We start from the raw sequence: 22,879 nt of genomic DNA, 5'->3' as shown, positions 1-22,879 counted from the left end.
ATAAGCTCAGGAGCAGCCAGTCCAACTACCAACACATGGGGCCACTGAGAGGCATTCAAAACATCTGAATAAGCACCATGTTGGCTATCTAATTTTCAAAGCACCCTGGCACCAAGTTTGAGAGCTGCTTACAGTCTTGAGGGGAGGGCGGGATAAGGGGGAAAGACAGTGTCTGCAGCAGATAAGAAGGAAAAGCAAGAGGGGAAGAGTCAGCTAAAATGGGGTGGAGGTGGGGAGGAAGATGAGCCCCTTGGACTAGAAAGGGAAAAGATGGTGGGATGGCACGATCCACTCTGTGGAGGGGCTGGGGTGGTAATCTGTGCATCCAAGGAAGGAAGAAAGGGAATCTAGTGTATAACAGGGAGGGGAAAAACTATCCAGTTGCTCCAGATCATGCTAATTTTATGCTTGTCTACAAGGTCACCTCTTGGTGGACCTTTTCTGAACCTCTTCTGACTCTGCCAATATCCTTTTTGAGATGTGGCAACCAGAAATGTACACAGTATTCCAAATGTACAGAAGAGACAAGACTCTCTTTGGGGATCTGGCCCAAATAACGTTCCTCTGGACCCCACAACTGAAAATGCAGCTGAGTGCCCCCTTTTGCTGCACCACAGCTACTTTAGACTCCATCAGCATCCATACCCTCCCGGTAACCTCAGCATCATACAGCTGTGCTGCCTTGGGCTGATGCAAGATGAAAACACCTGGATGGAGGACACCAGGTGTATTGGGCATCCTGCCTGAAGCTCCTGTTAATTTACAATGCGCACAAAACTTCAACCTGCCCCATCCAGCTGTCATTCTCCATAATAAAAACACAGCGTTTATAAATCCATTTCCCTGGCTTTATTAAATGTTCCACGTATGTACATTTTAGAGATTAATCATTTACAGGTCAGCCCACCCTGTTTCCTTCTTCCCTTGAGTCACTGGGGTGGGGAGCGGGGTGGGCATATTGGGGGCTTCGGGGGAAGGGAGGGAAGGCATCGGCCACAGAGGAGAGTCTTAAAACTTCAACGGAAAAAAGTAAAACCAGAAGTGGCATGAAGGGCGGGGGAGGGAGGAGGCTCCCACGTTCTTTCGTCATGTCAAAATGCTTTTCATTGTTCAGACCATAATACGTTACGATTTTTAAAAAACTCTCAAACATGCAAACAGTAGAAAAAACATCTCTTTTTGTCTTTCTTTTGTCTCTGTTTTTTACGCTGGCAGTGAAAAATAAAAACAAGTTCTCCCTTGTTTTTTTGAGTGTGCAGCTGGGTTCAACCGAAGTAGCAAATTCGGGGTACGTAGTGTGTCTTGGCGCCGTCAGAGAAAGCAGGATTCTGTAGCTATCGATAAGTTTCTAGAAGGTTTAAAGTCAATGGTCCAGGAGAGGATTAGCTTGCAACAACGAGCCAACCAGAAAGGATGTTGCCAACCTGAACGGAGTTGTCAAAAGGCTTGAAGCTTCCACAGTTTATACTCTTGTTAGGAATCAGAAGGAGCAGGTGCCCAGTAGTTTAGCCAACGGACGAGGAAGTGAGGAAGTTGCGGCAGCTGCCTGGAAGTCCAGGTAACTCTCGACCAAAGTGGATCATCGGTCAACCCAAAGCATGGCACTTCTATGTCTATAAAGATCCATTTGCTGGTGACCAAGAGGCTGGATCAACCCCTTTCCTGCCCCTAAACAACGGTGTCGGCCTTTAATTGCTGTCCTCTTTGTTAATAAGGAAACCTCAATTTTTCAAAGGGTGGCTATAGAACGTTCAATGTGTTAAAGGAAACATTCATACCTTAAAAGAAAGAAAAGATGTTATCACCTAGAAATCAACATTTCTGGATGCAAGTGTTAAAATGGGGAAGGGTAGGGGAGGTCTGTGTTATGACAATTTTTTAAAAAAGTGGGGGTGGGGTGTAGAGATTTTCATTCTTTAGCTACATATTGGTGTTCCTTGGTTTTTTCCAAAGAAAAAAGGTCACATTGATGATGTGGCTTAATTAAAAACCTTTTTTTGCACAGTATAAAACAAACACAACCCAGAAACTATAATACAGTGAGGTAAAGAAAATGAAAAGCAAAAAATAATTCACCCACAATGTATCTCCAGAAAATAGCAACACAGTGATTTAAGAAAAAACAAAAACAAATTAAGCACATTTTTTTCTTTTTAAAGAAATGAACAGACAGCATAAAATGGCTATTAGTCTGCGTGTTCACCTACTAATCTCCTGTACCCACAGATCCACAGGGAAGTGAAAATGGTCTCATCCAACATTGATTTTCTTTTATATATATATCTATATATATAAAAGAGAGAGGAAAAGAACTCTTTCTCTGGATCAAGCGGGAAAGCACTCAGACTTCCATCAGATCCAAGTCAGCATCCTCAAAGCCGTAGAACGATTCTGTCTCGCTCTCCCCTTCAAAGAGCTGGTGGAGGACCTCAGGGTTGGCGGATTCCTCGGCTGGCGCGACCGATGCCCCGTCCTGCAGCTCTGCCTCTTCCTCCTCCTCCTCTTCCTCCTGGGGCTCGTTGTTGAGCTTCAGCTGCTCCTCCAGCGAGGCAATGAGCTCCTCCTGCATGTCGGCGTTGCGGGTGGGTGTGTTGGCCGTGCCATCGGGGCCCGGCAGCACACTGGCCACCAGGAAGGACTGCTGGACCAGTTCGGGGCAGTCACTGATGACCTCGAGGGCCTCGGCCAGCCAGCACAGGACCAGCTGGAGGAGGATGTCCGAGTCGCACGTGGAGTCGGCCATCTCCTTGGCCTGCTCCTTCCACTTTTTGTGCAAGAAGTTTTTCACGGTCCTTTTGATGCAAACGTCCAGCGGCTGGTTTTTGGAGCTGCAGCCGGCAGGGACGACGGCCGGCAGCGTGTTGGAGGAGCTCAGCACGGAGAGGACCTCTTCCGAGAGGTGCGTCCGGTGGCAATCCAGGACCAGCATGCCTTTGCTGTTCTGGCTCTTTATGTGCTTGTGCCACACCGTGGAGGACCAAGACTCCATGATCTCGTCGTCGCTGTAGCCGCCCTCCTTCACCTCCAGGACAATCGTCTCCGGGACGTTGGCGGCCTGCTCCACCCGGCCCCGGTAGAAGACAAGGGTGGGCAGCACGCTCCCGTCAGCCAAGATGGCCAGGACCACGTCGCACCAGGGCTCCCCCGTCCCCACCGTCTGCAAGGCGTTCTCCTTCCGGTCGTCGCTGCAGAGCACTTCCACGTCCAGGAAGAGGGAGATCTCGTCGATGGCGGCGATCATGGATAGAGGCAGATCCTGGGTGTGGATCTGCCGCTGCACGAACTCAATGAAGCAGCTGGCACTGCCCTCGACGTCCTTGGGCAGAGGGTGGGCCACCGCCCGGCGGTTGTGTGTGCTGAGGTTGTGCCGGAGCATGAAGCGGACGGCCCACTCGTAGGAGATCTTGAAGCCGCCTTCCAAGGACCGCCCGATCTTCGTGGCCTTCTGGAAGAGGGTCTCCTCGTTGACTGGCAGCTGCTGCTCCCGCTGGGTGAGCACCCACTCTGCCAGTTTCTCCTCCGCCTCAAAGCTCAGGTACTTTCCCTCTGACAGGGAGGCCACGTTCTCCTCCTGGAAAGCCTGGAACCGCCGAAGCCAGCGCCGGATACGCCGCGGGGGGTTCTTGAAGTGCTCCGCCGCCTGCTCCGTGTTGCAGCACAGAGCGAAGAGGACCACCCGTAGCTTCTTCACCGAGAGCTGCTCCTTTCGGCTCGCCGGCTCAGGCGCTTCCTTCGCTGGCGGCTCCTGGTCCTCATCTTCCACGTTCAAGCACTCGTCTTCGTCCTCCTGGATAGTGGCGGGAGCCGGAGTGGGAGCGACAACAGGGGGTCTGTTGCCGGCTTCAGGCGCCTCCTTCTCTTTCTCGTCCTCGGGCAGAGGCGAGGCTGTGTTCACGGTAGCAGCTTTGATTGGCGGGTAGGTGGAGCTGGGGGCCTTCACATCTCTGTCAAATGGCTGGGCAGGCCTGAAGGGTGGGAGGAAAAAAGAAAGACAGGGAAGATCCTTGAGTATTTTTCTTTCTTTCTTTATCTCATCAAGTTTACACACCGCTTAAGGGGGGGGATCTCAAAAGCAGTTTACAAAGAGAATAAAGCAATAAAATTATTAGTAAAAACCATACAAAACAACTCTCAAGATGATTCAAAAGAGAAAAATCACAGCAATTATCTAAAAGCAGATTAAAACATGTATCTGCATTCTGCACGTCTGGGGAGGCTGAACAAAAATGTTTTTAGCAGGCAGTAAGAAGAGTACAGTGAAGTCACCTTCCCTGTCAATGCACAGGGAGTCTCAGAGTGTGGGTGCTGCCACAATAAAAGATTTCTCACAAATGTGGAATGGGTATGATGTGGCACTTGTAACAGGGCCAGTTTTGCAGTAAAAGAAAGAGAAAAATCCCTCATGAATCTGCCCAGATGGGAGGGAAATAGGGGAAAATTTACCTTGAATGCGAACTCCAGGTGGAACCTGTTAGAAAAAAGAGGAAATAAAAGTATTGAGAGGCTGAGCTTGCACCAGGCGGCTTGTTAACAAGGGACACACAAAGGGACTGGGTCACTGTCAACAGGTGGACTCACAGCACAGGGGCAGAGGGAAATGCAGGGGCGTTCTGGGAACTATTAGCCATACCCTGAGTCTGCACAGCAATCCATCACTGCCCTTTTCCATCAGGACATAAATGCCTCTTAGGATGGCGACAGAGAACCAACTGCAAGCAGCTCACAGACACCATGCCATACTTAGCCCCACCCTGGCTCCCTTACACACCAGACTAGCTACCCCATCCTCCCCCTGCCTATTCTGCCTTCCTGAAACTGGCCTTGCTCTCCTGAGGGCACCCTCCTGTTCAAGCCTGCAAATCTGTCTTGCCCCTCAGTTAAGCGCCGCTGTGGCCTGGTGATCTTCCTGGAAGAGTCCTGGACCTTTTTGTACTTATCCAGTGGGCGACACCATTGCCTTCCCTTTATTTCCTGATCCCTTGTTGATACCCCAATGTGTGTGTCTCAAGGACAAGTTCTGTGGACACGTTCTGAGAATTAAACCCAGATCCATTGCTCTTTGAACCCAGAGTTTCCTAGGGAGCTGCCCCCAAGGACTTCTATCGCAGTCTCTGAGCTGGTTGGGAAAGGAAGAGCAAAAAGGCTGGAAGTATCGAGGCAGTGGGAATGGTGGGGCAGGGAGAGGGAGTAGAACTGAAATAAGGGCAAGAGTGAAGTGTTCAAACAGGCTTGCAATAAAACAGAGAGAAAATGCCTCTCTCTCTCTCTCTCTCTCTCAGAAGAGAGTCTCAGTTCGAAAGCTGCTACTATGGGAAGCTGCTACTAGTCAGTGTGGGCAATACAGAGATGGACCAGTATAGGGCAGTTTCCAAGGTTATAAGACACATGTGGTGGTGATGATTCTTTTTGCTGAGGGACTCTGTTTGAATGAGGAAACACTGGGAATGGAGGAGTTGGGAGGAGCCGCGCTGCATCATCCGATTTCCACCTGCCCCCTCCAGCCCTCACCTCGTAGGAGTACGTTGCTGAATTCGTGCGAGGGGTTGAAGACAAGGTGCTTGGCCATCGCGTCGCCTTCCGATGTGGCAAAGAGACAAGCCGAGCAAGCCAATCGCACTCCGCTGTGAGGCAGAAATGAAAAGAAGGAAGGTCATCCCTTGTGGGAGAATCTTGCCACCAGCAAGCGTATTTGATTCCCAAGCATCTTCCCTTGTAGACAAACAACAAGAACAACACCCCCTCTTCCCTAGCAATGCACATCTTGATTTAGCTGCTCAGAAGATAAATCACATCAGGGTGGGGAACTTGAAGCCCCTTGATGTGATTCTTTGGCGATCTTGTTATAAGTGCCAAGAATTCCAACACTTTCATTACTTACACACACACAGGAAAACTGTCTAAGCCTCACTGATGAAGCATGTCAGAAAACAAGGTTTTTAAAACAACCACAGACCTTGCAGGGCTGGTTTAAAAAGTTATTAATTCAATGTTTGAAAAGCCAACCCCCCAAAGTGCTCTCTCCACTAAGGCTGGAGTCAAGCATTTTGAGCTGAGGTTCTGCAGCATTCATTCTCCAGACCCAGGAACTGCCATTTGCAATCAGCACAAAAGCGATTAGATAAATCACACACAGGAAAGCTCATGAGGCAAATCTACACTACAAAAATACAAGTCGTAACACCAGTTCAGCTCACAGACTTAAAATGGTCTAAACCAGCGTTTCCCAACCTGAGGCCCTCCAGCAGAGGCTTACTGATTCATGGTTTGCTTCTCTCCAAACAAACCACAAGCAAAGTCCTCATTGTCATTGCCATCGCTTTCTTTAATAATAATAATAATAATAATAATAATAATAATAATAATAATAATTTTTTATTTATACCCCGCCCTCCCCAGCCAAGGCCGGGCTCAGAGCGGCTTACAAGCAATAATAAAAACAAGATGAATGATTACAACTTAAAAACAAAAATAAAATACAATAATATTAAAATAATGGAACATTAAAATATTAAAATGTAGCCTCATCGCAGGAGGAGGAAAAGAAAAAAGAAAGAGAGGGAGGGAGGGAGGGAGGGAATCAAATTGGCTCCAAGCCAAAGGCCAGGTGGAACAACTCTGTCTTACAGGCCCTGCGGAAAGAAATCAGATCCTGCAGGGCCCTGGTCTCATGAGGCAGAGCGTTCCACCAGGCCGGAGCCAGTGCTGAAAAGGCCCTGGCTCTGGTTGAAGCCAATCTGACTTCCTTAGGGCCCGGGACCTCTAGGGTGTTGTTATTTAGGGACCTTGAGGCTCTCCGTGGGGCATACCGGAAGAGGCAGTCCCGTAGGTACGAGGGTCCTAGGCGGGGTTAACCTTGCACATGAACCAAATCCTTCTCGTTTTAATTGTCATAGCTCCAGCCACCCTGCAAGGAATTCTGGGAACTGGAGGTTGCTGAAGAGGCTGAGAAGGCATTCTTGGCTTGACCACCCCCAACTGGGCCAGAGAGTTACAAATATTAGGTGTGAGAGAAGGGTTATTAAGGCAGGTTTAGGGCCACGGTGTAGACGAACAGCACACCAGAACATAAAAAAGGTGCTAGCTAGCAGGTAAAGAAAGGAAATTATTGTTCCAGGGAAATTTCTGCCTTACCAAGCAGTGTAGTTTTTGAACAAGGCCAAGTACTTCGGACTCTTGCGAGGAACGTGGTTGCTGGTAAAAAGAGAGCAAGCAAACGCACACAAATGAGGAAAGAGAGCAATTCTTAGGGACTCCCACAAGCCACCCACTTCCTTAACCGGGCCCAGCAAAAGCGGGTCCACAGGTCCCAGAAAGAGAAGAGCAGGCACACTCTTGCCCCCTCCCACTTCAGCCGGAAGGGAAGAGTTAGTTGCTGCACCAAAAGATCAGAGCAGGAGGAAGAGAAAAGCGCTTGGCCTGACTTACTTGATCATGTGGTTGGCATAGGCGCGGGAGCAGCAGGTGCTGTAACGGCATAGCGAGCAGTGGACGTAGGTGGGGAAGTGGTTTGGGAAATCCGGGATTTCAAAGCTGCACTCGAGACACGTTTGCCGGCCAAGGACGCTCCTGCAGAGAGAAGGGGGGCAGCCGGTCAGGGGCTGGGTTCCAACAAAGGATGTGGGTTTTGCTAAGAGGGTTGCAGGAGGCTTTGGACCACGGTTGATGAAGCGGCAGGCTAGTGCCGCAGCTGTGGACTCCTTCCTGGCTTGTTGTCCTGTATCGCCTTAAGCCATAAGGACCAGACACTTGCGTTAAGAGAAAAACCTTGAAAATGGAGTCCTGTTGCATTTTTTAATAATGAAAAAAGCCAAAACACCGCCAAATTAAATGAGCAATTCTGTAAAGGACGTTTGGGTCATTGTGTACCCGAGTCAAAGTGCAGGATTTGGATTTTGTAGCTGGAGTGCCACAACTAGCCAGGTGTTCAGTTCACAGCAGAGAAGGCTTACTCCTTGCTCCCCTGGCTGGGACAGTGCAGGGAAGCATCTATACCAGGGGTTGGGAGGAACCTCAGGCCGAAGGACCAAATACAGCTCCCAAAACTCCCTCCAGCAAGCCTGGACAGCATCAGCTGTCGAATGTAAAGAGGAAGCAGCAGAATCTGAACCACTGAACTGTACAGTCCCCCCCCCCCCGCCACAGACTGTTATTATTTCTAAGGGATATTTTAGTGGGAAATTTAGTAATAAGCTCTGACATCTTCCTGACGGCTTTCTTCTGGATGTTCCTCTGGTAAGGTGGGCACAGGAAGTTGGGCTGAGGGTCCGCCGAGGCTGAGAGCAAGGTGGTGTCTTGGAGGAGGCCTGGGGGCATGTCGTTGGCAGACAAGGGCACCGTCCGCGGCTGCCCTCGGGAGGCCCTGATGGTGACCTGTGGCGCAGAGGACGAGAGAGACTGCAATGAAAACACTCGAGCGCTATACAGATGCAGATGGGGTTTCAAAAAGGAAAAAATCTCCAAATGATTCCTGCACCTCATTTGCATAGCCCCACCCCTGGGGAAAGTGGGAGGGGCTACCCACTCCCAAGTAACCTTCCTCACCAGCTGAGGGGAAGCCAGAAATCGATCAGCATTAAAGACGGGGACAGAGGAACTAGCTGGAAATGTATTTTATTCATTTCTTATATTTATATCCCACCTTTCAAGGTGGCCTACAGACATTCTCACAGCCGCCCTGTGAGGTAGGCTAGGCTGAAAGCCAGGCCAGGATCACATCTAGTCAGCTTCATGGATGATGGGGTGGCGTGGGAGGGGGAAAGAATTTGAATCCTGCTGAATCCTGAAGTCCAGAGCTCTACCCACAACAGGAAGATGGAGAGCCCAGGGAAACTATGCAAACAAGTCCACGCACGTTTCTGGTCCACAAACATGTCCACCAGCCTGCGTGTCACTTTGTGCCTTAAAAAAGAAAGTGGTGTGGGGAACCACATAGACAGGGAACCTTAGTAATGTCTGCCTGCTAGATGGTGCAGTGAGGACTGCCTGTCTGTTCCCGAGGCCTGGCTTGATTTAAAAGGTGTGGGTGCTTCTGCCCCCCCCCTCGCGCCCCCCTGGTGTCCCTCTCCATACCTTGGTGCCTGGTTTTAGCCCCTCCAGCTGCTTGGGCTTGCGGAAGGTTTTGTGGTGCTGCAGCTTGTGCTCAATCTTGTCCTTGGCAAAGAGGAACTGCAGCCGGCACTTGTTGCAATGATAGATGCTCTTCTTCTGCGGGGGGAATTGGAGTGGCATGGAAGAAGAAGAAGAAGAAGAAGAAGAAGAAGAAGAAGAAGAAGAAGAAGAAGAAGAAGAAGAAGAGGAGGAGGAGGAGGAGGAGGAGGAGGAGGAGGAGGAGGAGGAGGAGGAGGAGGAAGAGGAGGAGGAGTTTGGATTTGATATCCCTCTTTATCACTACCCGAAGGAGTCTCAAAGTGGCTAACGTTCTCCTTTCCCTTCCTCCCCCACAACAATCACTCTGTGAGGTGAGTGGGGCTGAGAGACTTCAAAGGAGTGTGACTGGCCCAAGGTCACCCAGCAGCTGCATGTGGAGGAAGCAGCAACAGCAGACAGTGGCTTTTGTCGTAAAGGGAGGTTGGGGAGCCCATGGCCCCTCCAGATGTTGCTGTCATCGCCAGTGTGGTCACCACTTGGCTGCTGTTCTTACCCACCATTATATACCCACAACAATCCTGTGCGGTAGGTTAGGCTAAGAGGCAGTGACTGGCCCAAGGTCACCCACAGGGAGCGCCATGTGGCCAAGCAGGGATTTGAACCCTGGTCTCTTCCAAGTCCTAGGTTGACATTCTAACCCATGGGTGGGCAACCTAAGGCCCGGGGCCGGATCTGGCCCAATTGCCTTCTAAATCCGGCCTGCAGAAGGTCCAGGAATCAGCGTGTTTTTACATGAGTATAATGTATCCTTTTATTTAAAATGAATCTCTGGGTTATTTGTGGGGCATAGGAATTCGTTCATCCCCCCCCAAAAAATATATATAGTCCAGCCCCCACAAGGTCTGAGGGACAGTGGACTGGCCCCCTGCTGAAAAAGTTTGCTGACTCCTGTTCTAACCACTACCCTCAGGACTCTCCTGCCTCATTCTAATGCACAGGTAGGCTTCAAGATAAAAATAACAATAAGGGTGGGAAATCAATAATTATTTCTATATCCCTGCATCTTCCCCACCCCCACCCCCTTTAGGATTTTTAGTCCTGGTTTTTACTTTCTGTTACATTCTCCAACTACCCCTTAAAAGGGAAGCTGAAACCAGATACTGAGCTGCAAGGCACCTCTGGGAAATGCTTCGGAGACCTCTATGGCCTCAGGGGTTGAGCTGAGGAGGAGGGTGGCGGCCTGCATGGCATTCCCAGTCACCAAGGGGACCAGGCGAGTGCTTCACCTGCAAGGCCAATTTACCTGGTGCCTCATGAAATGCTGCTGGAAGGCGTTGCCGTTCTTGAAGACCTTGAGGCAGTAAGGGCAGAGGAGGTGCCGCGTGTCCTCGTGGACCATTCGGAAGTGGCTGTCTACTTCGGAGTAGAGTGACGAGCGGTACTGGCAGACCTGGAGGGAACCACGAGCACAGAAGCATGGATAGACTTTTTTTTTCTTTTGCAAATTACAGTACAGTAAAAAAAACAACACAACAGCAACGCTGAAACGAACAGTCACAGATTTCTCATATGTTACAGTATGTTTCTGGAAAGAAGTGATAAGCATTAAAATCAGGGGAGCAATAAGTAAAGCAACTATCTGATACAAGCCCTCCAGATTCCAGCATGGGTAGCTGGAGGCTGTGAACTCTCAAGAGAAGGATTGGACCTTTCTCGTCTGGCATTTTGCCTTCAGCAATGGCTTAATGTAGGAAGCTCATAATTATTTTCGTAAACAACTTTGAGGCGGTTTTAAAAATTAAAAAATAAATAAAAATCAAGGGGTATATAAATAAATAAGGAGTGTGCGAAGGCCATGGCTCTCCCATATCACTTTCTCCCCCTGCACAGAAACTCCCATACATCAGAAACTGGTATTCAGGGGTAGACTGCCTCTGTGCATGGAAGTTCCATTCCTACTACATTGTAGCTGACAAAGGGGAGAGCAGGCTGGCCAGACCCAGTGTGGATTCTGTTTGTTGAAGACAACTGGGTTTTTTTGGGGTGGGGTGGGGGTGTTCTCCATACCTGGCAAACATAGGGCATCTCCCCTGGCTTGTGCGTGTCCTTCATGTGCTGCAGGAACATGGGCTCGCTCTCAAAAGCCCATTCACAGATCTTGCATTTTGCTGTAACGCAAGAGGGAGTCTGTCAAAAAGGAGGCCAGGAGGATTCAGATGCCACCCCAAACTGCAGAAAGCTTGCAGGGCCTGGCCCGGGAACAAAGTCTGGCTTGAACCTCAGATAACCATCCCCACACCCCATTAAGGGTCTCTGTTGGTCATGAAACAAAATCAGGCAATGCAGAAATGTGCCTGCAAAATAATTTATATTTAGGTTTAGTTTCCATTCTCCTGGACCCAACTGCAACTATGCTTAATTACATGAAGCTCAAAAACGCAAATCCTTCCCCTTTCCCTTATCGCCTCCTGCAACCCCCTTGGGGCAGGGAGCAGCCCCTGGTACTCTGCAAAGTCAAATGGACGCCCTGTAAATAATGCCACTGTTTCCTGCCCTGTCTGTGGTGAGCAGAGCGGACAGTCCTCCTCTGCACCAAAGGAAAAGGGAACCTCTGAAGGAAGCCTTTTTTCCAGGGCAGGCTGTGACCATGGTGGAGACCCTTCCCCATCTCCCCCTGCTGAGATGTTTTGCGGGGGGGGGGGACGGAGGGACAGGGGGAGACACTTTGGGGCAGAGCTTACTGGTCGATTCGTAGGGGCTGTGTACATTCTCCAAGTGGCACTGGAGCTGGAAGGGCGTAGAAAACTGCCGGTAACAATGCTGGCAGATGGTGTGGACGTCCACCTCACCGTTCTGCTGATCCAGCTCGACGTGGTGCTTCATGTGGTTCATGAACCTGGAGGCGTGGGGGAAAGGAGCAGACGTTTCTGTGGTTACTTCAGGGTGGCGGGGGAGGGGGGAGAGAGAAATCTCTTCCTGCCTGTTTGCCCTTGCTGCTCACTACAGGCAGCAGCTCCGAGTGCAAAGTGTGCCTCTCTGAATATTGGTTGTTGGGGAATGCTGGCATTGGGCTAGTGTCCTGCACATGGGCTTCCCGGAAGAGGCACTCTGGCTGGCCATTGTGGGAAAGGGGGTGCTGGATGGAGATGGGTCCCCTTTGGCCTTTGCAAATCCTCAAACGGGACCCGAGCAGAAGAGACTTATTCCCCCCTGCAGTTCCCAGCAACTGGAATCCAGAAACATGACTGGCTCTGTCTGTGGAGACAGAGCATGGACATCAAGGCTAGCGGCCAAACACAACAGATAAACCTCCTTAAAGTGGGCTGGCTATCTTTAAGACCAGAGTGGGGAGTCTGTGGCTCTCCAGCTGATGTTGGACTGCAAAAGCCCCCCCCCCCAGCATCTTCCTGAGGGCCACACCTCCTCCTCCTCCTGCTGCTGCCTTTGCCACAGCCCTTTCTTCCTCCCCTCCCTGACAACGCTTCACCCATCGCCGTTTACCGGATGTTGTTTTTGAGCCTCTTGGTGCAGTGCGGGCAACGGAAGGACGTTGGCACCTTGGGGAAGTTGAGCAGCTGGTTCACCTTCCCGCCGTCCCGGCCGTAGTAGAAGTCGTCCACCAGCATTATCAGCTTGCTCTGCGCCCCGTCGCCCGTGCTGTCGCTGTGCTCAGAGACTTTGGCTGGCGGCGAGAGGGCGGGGATGGGGGTGGAGGAGGGGGGCGAAGCGACGGCGGCTGCTTTCTCCGGGGAAGGGGGCTTGGGGGCTTGGATATTTGGTTCAGACTCCAGGGGCTTCCCTTTCTTCAGGAACTCCACCATTTCGGGGCAGCAGTACTGAGGAAAGAAGGAGGAGGTCCTCGAGTTAAGGTTAATATATGAATGTAAGACGAGAGCTACTGGATCAGGCCCGCCCAGCATCCTGTTCTCACAGTGGCCTACCAGATGACTCTGGAAAACCTGTGAGAGGGATCTGAGTACAAGAGCACACGCCCGTCCGTTCCAGCAACTAGTATTCGGAAGCATCCCTGCCTCCAACTGTGGATTTGCTTAAACAAAGGTCCTTTCGCCTTTCAGTCCTGAATCTCACTGCCTGAATCGACTTTGCAGGGTGACATCACCACCGCCCCACGCCCTGAACTCCCAGTTTTTTAGCAACAGCCATCGACCTGAGCTTCTGCTCTGGGCAGACACCATAGTCCTTTGACTCTATTCACGGCTGCCAGCAGGGTGTGACGCTGCAATGGCCTTGATCTCATAATTCGGGAAGGGGGTTACTTACACACATATGGCCTCTTAAAGCTTCAGTGACTCTAAACTGGGCATTGCACCGGGGACAGACTTTCCGCCCGCTGTCCTGCAGGTCGAAGGTGGGGATGGGGGAAGAGCTGACTGTAATAGGAAGGAAAAAGGAGAAAAGGTCATGGCTAGCACCCAGAAGGCCTGCAACTACCTTTTCGGACTTCTCGCTTGGGCTGGTCACATTTTTCCTTTCCTTTCCCCTGGATCTCCCTTCCCACCCTATGTAACAATGGAGGACAGAGCTATCCAGGCTGTGCTGTCAACTCTCCCATAGTGCACCCCATCTGTTTCATGCACATAGGAGTGGAATTGGGAGGGCATATTTGCATGGCACCACCCCCAGAGTGAGTGGGAGGAGTCACCCACGTAGGACCATCCTCAATCACTAGGGAATTCCAGTTTTCTGTGCAATGGGCGGAAGTGAAGCTTGATGCTGTGGTTTGGGACCAAGTTACAGTCGGAACCTGCCCAAGCCCAGGCTGCTGGCAGAGCTTACCTTTCTGCGATGAAGACTCCGAGATGCCTGCTCTCTGGGGGACATGGGCCGGGCTGTTGTTGGAGACCACAATGGGGCCCGAGCTCTGGCCGAGGGAAGGGACCGTGTTCAAGGTGTTCACCAGCTTTGCCACCTCGTTGCTGTTCTCCCCCGTCACCCCGGGCCTTTTCACCGTCACGAAACTTGCAATGCTCACTGTCAGGGAAACAAGCGTTTTTAAGTAGAAGAACAGGGAGATGGAGCAGAATGTTTTTATTATTATTGTTAGATGGAGAAAGCAGGAGAGGGCTGGCAAGCTTTCAAGGTATGTTACAGGGCAGACAAAGCAGTTAATAGAAAAAAACATTTAACTATATTCCCTTTGGAAATATAGACCCAAGCAATTTCTGCATTTTGGTAACAAAATGCAGGAAGTGCATTCCTTCCACACACACACACACACACACCCTTTCAAAAGAGATGAATCGGTAGACAGAGCATCTGCTTTGCATGCAGAAGGTCCCAGGTTGAACCCCAGGCTGAGCTGGGGAAAGGACTCCCATCTGCTGCCAGTCAGTGTAGACAATTCTGAGATAGACGGCGCAAAGGTCTGACTTGATATAAAGCAGCATCCTAAGTTTCTTGGAATGAAAGACAGATAAAGGCTTGCAAGAGTGAGAGACGTATCCTGTAAGCCTGCTGGAAATGGCAGGGACAGGAAAGCAGTGGTCTATCCCTTCCCTCTAGTAGACTGGATTTTAATACAGTGGTGCCTCGCAAGACGAAATTAATTCGTTCCGCAATTCTCTTCGTCTTGCGGTTTTTTCGTCTTGCGATGCACGGTTTCCCATAGGAATGCATTGAAAATCAATTAATGCGTTCCTAGGGAAACCGCATTCAGACCAGGTCCGGGGACAGTCTGTCCCCGGACCTCATCTGAAGGCTGGGGGGGGGGGACAAGGGCTTTTCTTCCCACCCCCAGCATTTTAAAAAACCCTGGGACAGCGGAGGACTTCTCCGCTGTCTGGGGCGATCTTAAAATGCTGGCGGGCGGCGGGTGGGACTTCCGGTTCCGGACGCGAGCAGTGAGGAAGCACAGAAAGCCAGCTCTTGGCTTTCTGGGCGCTGTGAGATTGTGGGGAAAGACGCAAGGGCGCAGCGTACCCCGAAACCTCAGGGGGGGAACCCTTGGGGGAGAGGCCACCTGCAGCGTGGACGCGGTCGACCTACCCCTCTGGGAAAAGAGAACAGAGAGGAACGAGAGAACGGCGACCGCTAGCGCAAACTGGGAAGTGCCGCCTCACAGCGAAACGCCCAGAGCTTCAGCTGCAAACAGCGTCGGAGCTCCTCAAGATAAGAACGGGGTCTCCAGCATGGGAATTTTTTTTTCTTGAAGTGCTTATTATATAAGCGCGCAGTTGGCGTGAAGCTAGGAGACGCCCAGGTTTTCTTTTTCTTTGTTTGCTTATCTATGGGAATCTCCTCGGCAGCGGAGACAAGATGGCGCAGAAGGGGAGCCGCAGGAGCGAGGAGGTTAGTGAATAGTCTGACTGAATGAGCAAGAGCCGAGTTGATAGTGAATTTGGACTGAATTGTTTTTTAATGATTTCAAGGACTAAATTGTATTAAACAATATAACGCCAATTCCGGGGGCGGACAGTGACGGACGCTTTTCAAGCTCTCCGGTGAGGTCTCGTCTTGACTACGACGATCCCCCCAATATCATCTACGCTCCTCAAGGATATTTACTCAAGGATAGACGGGCGAGGACATGCCAAGGGAGGTGCGGTAGGGGTCTGACTCTCGGTTTGCAGCCTGAGATACGTTAAAGACGCCCAAAGCTGTGACGGTAACAACAGGTCAGGTCGCTGTTGCAAACAGCCGGCTATTGGTGGCGGATGTCGGACGCTGAGTAATCAACGGTTCAGAAGTTTCCCTCTGTTTGTTTATTTGTTGGTTTGTTTGTTTTTTCATGACTGTGCCTGACTTGCGTGGGGCTGAAGAGGAGGGCATGAAACCCTGAGTGGGAGCCTAGACTGTAACCGGGGGATATCATTGGGATTGCATTCATTTGGTGAGAGGAGACCAAAGTGCGTAAAGTGCTTAAAGTGTTCAAAGTGTCTGAAGTTCCTGAAGTGCTGGAAGTGCCGGAAGTGCTAGAAGTGTTGGAAGCTCCTGAAGCTCCTGAAGTACCGGGAGTGAATTAATCAGGACTAAAATTGATTGTATAGGAAAAAAAGCTGTGTAGGACGACTACGTCTCCAATTAGACTCTAATAGACTTTTATAGACTCTCCACCCCTCTCCCACCTTCCATTCCCCCCCACTTCCCTTCACTCTTCTTCGGAGTGCTGGACGCCGGACGTGACGCAGGTGAAACTAGGCAAAAAGACCCGAGGGGAGGACTGAGAGGAGTAGAAGGGGAAAACAAATTAAAGCCAGGAGTGGACTAATCGATGTTTCTGGAACAAGAATTCCCCCCAGGGCTTTTAAAGGGTATATAGAGGGTTTGTCGGTTCTCCCGGGGTATACACGTATTTTGTACGGACATTGGATGGGGCAAGATCAGTCATAATATTTACCACCCCAGTAGGCGCTCTCTGAGGGGAAAGGAGGGAAAGGTCAGGATTATAGGACTATAGGACGAAAAAGGATTATAGGAAAGAACTAACGGTGAATAAAGGGAGTGCGTCACAAATAATGATGGGGAAGGAAGGGAGGGACGCAAAGAAAGTCGGTGGGACCCCGGGGGAGAGAAAGACATCACGCCAAGAGGAGATCAAAGATTTAGATAGCTTATGGATCAAAATAAAGGAAGAATTTAAACAAAACGAAACATATATAGAAAATAAGCTAGGGGATATGCAAGAACTGATTGACAAAAAAATAGAAGAGGCAGTAGGAGAGCTCTCATCAAAAATCCAAGACCTGTCAGTAAAATCTAAGATAATTGAGGAGTCTAATAAGAAATTACAGAAAGAAATGAGGGAACAGAAAAAAGAAACAGGGAGGATGAGGGAAGAGTTGGGGGAGTTAAATAAAGCACAGGACAGGATTTGGGACAATCTTGCTATGGCGGACATGCGTCAAAAGCAGCTCCACTTAAAATTTAGAGGTGTGGCAGAAGAAAGAAATGAAGATGTCAGGAAGAAAATGATTAAGGAGCTATCTAAATGGTTGGGCCTGGAAGAAGAAGAGATAGCACTAACAATAGATAACGTATTTAGAATGTCTAGACCACAACATTTAAAACCTAATAAATTTTTGGGAGACTGTCTGGTGATATTTAACTCCTTAGAAATGAGAAATCTAATTCTAAGGACGAGCTATCGTAATAAACTCAGAATTGAAGGTAGGCCCATCATTATCTACAAAGAAATCCCAATTAGACTATTACGAAAAAGAGAGGGCTATAGACAAGTGGTCGCGGCTTTAAGGAGGAATGGAATACAATTTAGGTGGGAGTTCCCCGAGGGGATCACCTTCTTCTACAAAGACAAGAAATTTAAACTGACGGATATACAGGAAACAGAGAAGTTCCTGAGAAGATATGAAAGAGAGCTGGGAAGGACAGAGTATAGACTGCGAGATAGGGAAGAAACGAAGGGGAACGGTCGGGAGAAGGAAGAGGAGGAGGAGGAGAGCGCGAAAGATCAAGGAGATAGGGGGTCAATCTCAGGAGATGAAGAGGAGGAAGCCGCAGTGGGAGAAGGGGCGGCTGAGGAGGAGGGGCTCTCAGGAAACAAAGGCGCTAGATTCTAATTAGAGTTTTGACCTGAGATAGAGTAGTCGGAGAACTAAGATAACACTGGACACTTTAAAATTTTTATCGTGGAACGTGAATGGGTTGAATGAGAAAATTAAAAGAAATAAAATCCAAAAAGCTTTGAGAAATAAAAAATGTGACGTAATCTGTGTTCAGGAAACTCATATTGCAAAGAGGCATAGACATATTTTGGTGAACAAAAAGTTGGGAGTAGAATTTGTAAATTCGGATGTAAACAAAAAAAGAGGAGTGGTAATATACGCCAAAGAAAGGTGGGAACCAACACAAATTTGTAAAGATGAGGAAGGGAGAATATTAGGTATTCAATTAAATTTTCGAGGGGAAAGAATCAATGTAGTGGCGGTATATGCACCGAACTCAAATAGAGCAGAGTTCTTTGAAAAACTTGAAAGTTTGCTGCTGGAATTGGATCCTTATAAGTTAATTCTATTGGGAGATTGGAACGGGGTACCAACACCAAGCATGGACAGAAGTGAGAACCAGAGGAACGTAAACAGGGGGAAGCTCCCCAATGCTTTCAATGAGTTAGTGGAAAATTTAGATCTAATTGATATCTGGAGACATCGAAATCCCACCACTAAACAGTTCACTCACTATTCAGAGCCCCACAAAAGCTGGGGCAGGATCGATCAGATATGGGTGACTAGGGCGATGGTATGGAGAGTTAAGAGATGTGAGATACTACCCAGGACCCTGTCAGATCACTGCCCTTTGGTCTTGGAAATTAAAAATGAATTGAAAGGGCAACCCAGGTGGAGGATGAATGAATATCTATTTGAGAATGAGGAAGTGCTAGATATGGCCAAAAAAACTCTGAGAGAGTACCTGGCGATAAATTTGAGTAGAGATACCCCAATAGAGTTGGTATGGGATGCCGGTAAGGCAGTCCTAAGGGGCTTTTTGATACAGCAAAATAGTTATAGAAAGAAGTTAAGGGAGAAAAAGAAGGACAATATTTTGGCCCAATTAAAAGATTGTGAAAGGAAACTGGCCTTAAATCCAACAGATGAAACGATCAGCCAAGCGGTGAAGGTGTTGCAGTCCCAATACTCAGCTATTTTGAACCAGGAAATAGAACAAAAAATCAAATTTACAAGACAGAAATATTTCGAGTCGGCTAATAAAATGGGGAAGCTGCTTGCATGGCAGCTCAGGAAAAGAAAGAAACAAAATACGATTAATAAACTTATTGTAGATGAGAGGGTGATAGAAGATCCGAGTGAAATTGAACGCAGATTTGTTGCTTTTTTTGAAAAGTTGTATGAAAAAGGAGAAGAGAGTAGTGTAGAAGTAAAAAACTACCTGGATCAAGAAGAAAGAAAATTTTTTACAGAAGAGGACTGTATGCAACTAAACAAAGCGGTGTCTGTAAAGGAGGTCAGGGATGCCATTAATAAGATGAAGAACGGGAAGTCCCCAGGTCCGGACGGCCTGCCAGCAAAATATTACAAGAAATTGGTAGATCTGTTAGCGCCGGTATTAACAGAGGTAATAAATAACACTCTCCAAGAGGGGAGGATTCCTAGTTCCTGGAAGGAGGCGTACATTACGCTGATTCCCAAGACAGAAAACGAAAAGACAGATTTAAAAAATTATAGGCCAATTTCACTTTTAAATTGTGATTACAAGGTTTTCGCTGACATCATGGCAAGTAGACTCAAAAATCTACTAAACAGATATATACATAGAGATCAAGTGGGATTTCTCCCAGGGAGGCAATTGAGGGACAATGTCCGGCACGTACTAGATATAATGGAGTTCCTGGAGGCAAGACCAGACGTACCAGCGGCCCTTATCTTCATTGACGCAGAAAAAGCTTTCGATCGCGTCTCCTGGGAATTTCTGTTGCAAAATATAGATAAGGTGGGAATAGGGGGCCCCTACTTGAAGGCCATTAGGGCGATCTATACAGAACAGCAGGCTAGGCTGATTATTAATAACAACCTGACTAAATACTTTTCAATAATGAAAGGGACAAGGCAGGGTTGCCCTCTGTCACCTTTACTGTTTATTTTGGTGTTAGAAACAGCCGCGAACAAAATAAGAGCGACCCCGAATATTAGGGGATTAAAAATTGGAGAGAAAGAATACAAACTAAAGGCCTACGCTGATGACCTGGTCCTTTTCTTAGAGAACCCAATTGAAAGTATTAGCAGAGCGGTAGAACTCCTGGAAGAGTTCGGCAAATTATCCGGATTCAAGTTAAATAGGGGGAAAACCAAAGTATTAATAAAGAACTTAACAGCACAGGAGAGATTACAGTTGGAACAACAGGTGGACATTAAAGTAGTAAATAAAGTGAAATATTTGGGGATCTGGTTATCCCCAAAGAATATTAACTTAGTAGAAGACAATTACAATAAACTATGGAAAGAAATGAAGAAAGACATGGACACCTGGCGTAGATTGAATCTATCCTGGACGGGGAGGATGGCATCGATTAAGATGTGTATTCTCCCGAGGCTGTTATTTCTGTTCCAGAACTTACCAGTCATAAAAGGTACCGCCTGCTTTAAAAACTGGCAAAGGACCTTGACCAAATATATTTGGCAGGAGAAGAAACCTAGGGTGAAACTTAAATATTTGATGGATTCTAGGGAAAGAGGGGGCTTTGGTGTACCAAATTTAAGGCTCTATTACGAGGCGGCATGTTTACTTTGGATTAAAGAATGGGTCACACTGAAAGATACTGATCTACTAGACCTAGAAGGATTTGATTTAAGATTTGGGTGGCATGCCTACCTCTGGCAGGAGAAAGATAAAATTCATAGAGGTTTTTATAATCATTCAGTTAGAGGGCCACTTTTAGAAGTTTGGAATAGGAAGAAAAGCGTGATAGAACAAAGTATCCCTTGGTGGCTCTCACCCGTGGACATCATCAAAATAAAGAAAGTAAACATGACAGGTAGAAGGTGGACGTATGAAGATCTCCTAATTAAATCAGAAGAAGGGTGGAAATTAAGACAGCAGGATGAATTAAAAGAGAAAATCAAGGACTGGTTTCATTTACACCAAATTAACGCACTATGGAGGGAACATAAGAGAATAGGCATGGGAGAAAATAAATCTAGATTCCAAGTAGAGATTATTGAGAGTAACAATAAATTATTATCTAAAATGTACAGGCAACTGCTGGAAAATGAAAATAAGGAAGTGCTGATCAAAGAGGTAATGACTAAATGGAATAAAGACCTTGGATATGAGCTAGGTTATGACAAATGGCAAACTTTGTGGAAGTATGGTTTGAGATTTACGGCATGTGCTGATTTAAGGGAGAATTTATACAAGATGATGTACCGTTGGTACCTGACCCCGGCCAGATTAGGGAGAATGTATAGAACAGCAGATAATACTTGTTGGAGGTGCAAAGATAAGGTGGGGACCTTCATTCATATTTGGTGGACCTGTGGGGAAGTGAAAGGTTTCTGGGGACAAATTTACAAGGAGTTAAAGAAAATTTTGAAGTATAATTTCCCCAAGAACCCCGAAGCTTTCCTCTTAGGGATGATTGGGGAGGAAATAAAAAAATCAGATCAGACCTTCTTTCAGTATGCTACTACTGCTGCAAGGATTTTAATAGCAAAGAAATGGAAATCCCCCGAAATACCAACAATGAGAGAGTGGCGGGTGAAATTGTATCAATATGTGGAATTGGCGAAACTTACACAATATATTAGGCGGGACAACCCTAAAAAGACAGAGGATTGGTCCAAATTTTTAAGTTACCTTGAGATTAATTTAGGAATTAATAATTTAACAGTAGATGATGTTTAACTCCTACGACGTGGAAAGATGAATGAAAATAACTGCAGATGATATATGTAGAATATTTAATCCAAAGCTGAGGTTATTGGAAGTCAAATGTGTGTAAGGGTGTGATTGGTTTTCTTTTTTTCTTTTTTCTTTGTTCGCTTTTTTCTTTTCCAGGTGTATATGTCTGATTTTATGTATGTGTAATTTTATGTGCTTGTAATAAAGTTTATAAAACTTAAAAAAAAAAAAAAAAAAAAAAATCGCCCCGGACAGCGGAGGACTTCTCCGCTGTCCGGGGCGATTTAAAAGCCCCTGGGAAGGCAGGCAGGGGGGACAAAGACTTTTGCCCCCCGCCAGCCTTCAGAAGAGGTCCTGGGCCTCTTCTGAAGGCTGGCGGGGGCGAAAGTCTTTGCTCCCCCCGCCTGCCTTCAAAAGCTGTCCGGCCCAGGCTTCCCGGACCTCTCCGCCAGCAGCGGCAGCGCTGCCGCTGCTGGCGGAGACTCTCCTGCCTTCAAAAGCCGTCCGGGATAGCAGGAAGCGCTTCCCTGCTATCCCGGACTGCTTTTAAAATGCTGGCGCTGGGGAGCAAAGCCTTTCGGCCCCCGCCAGCCTTCCTGGACCTCTTCTGAAGGCCGGAGGGGGGGGGGAAAGGCTTTGCTCCCCACCGCTAGCATTTAAAAGAGGTCCCCGGAGATTTCCCTATGGGCTTTCGTCTTGCGAAGCAAGCCCATAGGGAAATTCGTTTTGCGAAGCGCCTCCAAAACGGAAAACCCTTTCGTCTAGCGGGTTTTCCGTCTTGCGAGGCGTTCGTCTTGCGGGGTACCACTGTATTACTTTATTTCCCTCCTTTGACTTGACATCTAAGGAATAGTAATAAGCAACTGGAGAACACTGGAGCCCATTGGTCATCGGCCTTTGGATGGATTGACTTAAATACCTTTTGTATATATGGAAGCGAGGTGTTATTAACAGGGATGTTGCAGGGACAATGTTAATAAGCAGGAGCTACTGGGCTGGGTGCCCCAGGTTCAAATCCCTGCTTACTGGGTGACCTTGGGCCCATCTTTTCTCAGCCTGAACGATCTCACAGGTTTCTTGTGTGAGGGATGAAATGGTGGCAGTGGGATCATGTATGTGCTATCCCTGAGTTCTTCAGCGGAAGGTTTTCTTCTTCCCTCCCCATCCCTTTTTCCTTTTGTGCCATGCCTTTTCAGGCTGTAAACCTGAGAGGCAGGGATTGCGGCATTTTTTTAAAAAATTGTCACCTTTTCCAACTGAAGAGTAAATGCCTAGATGCTTTGAATAATTTTTAAAAAATGTAATTAACAAATAGTCTTGTAATGCACTGGTTAAAATCAATCATTAATCGACACAAGCTGTTTTTCTTATATTTGCTTACTTTCACATTTTGCCCTTCCCTGGAGTAGAGCGGAAGCGTTTTTCCTTAGCCCACCTCCCAATCAGATGGACAAACACA

The 22,879-nt window shown here is 48.1% G+C and overlaps 1 protein-coding gene across 3 annotated transcripts in view; it reads right to left on the bottom strand.

The window, feature by feature from the left end:
* Positions 1–826: 826 nt before the first annotated feature.
* POGZ (pogo transposable element derived with ZNF domain) overlaps positions 827–22,879 on the bottom strand; it is a 49,306-nt gene continuing 27,253 nt past the window's right edge. For all 3 annotated transcript variants that reach the window (XM_081173461.1, XM_081173462.1, XM_081173463.1), the window contains 13 exons: positions 13,885–14,079; positions 13,369–13,478; positions 12,589–12,923; positions 11,829–11,983; positions 11,155–11,255; positions 10,391–10,537; positions 9,070–9,204; positions 8,198–8,370; positions 7,426–7,566; positions 7,132–7,191; positions 5,509–5,621; positions 4,444–4,468; positions 827–3,965 (listed from right to left, as the gene is read on the bottom strand). In XM_081173461.1, coding sequence (XP_081029587.1) covers positions 2,342–3,965; positions 4,444–4,468; positions 5,509–5,621; positions 7,132–7,191; positions 7,426–7,566; positions 8,198–8,370; positions 9,070–9,204; positions 10,391–10,537; positions 11,155–11,255; positions 11,829–11,983; positions 12,589–12,923; positions 13,369–13,478; positions 13,885–14,079 — 3,314 coding nt within the window. In that variant the 3' untranslated portion in view covers positions 827–2,341. The remainder of the gene's footprint in view (positions 3,966–4,443; positions 4,469–5,508; positions 5,622–7,131; positions 7,192–7,425; positions 7,567–8,197; positions 8,371–9,069; positions 9,205–10,390; positions 10,538–11,154; positions 11,256–11,828; positions 11,984–12,588; positions 12,924–13,368; positions 13,479–13,884; positions 14,080–22,879) is intronic.

This window comes from Podarcis bocagei, assembly GCF_964188305.1.
Source record: "Podarcis bocagei genome assembly, chromosome: 16".
In the NCBI taxonomy this organism is placed as follows: domain Eukaryota; kingdom Metazoa; phylum Chordata; class Lepidosauria; order Squamata; family Lacertidae; genus Podarcis; species Podarcis bocagei.
This window is presented reverse-complemented; position numbering and strand designations above follow the sequence as displayed.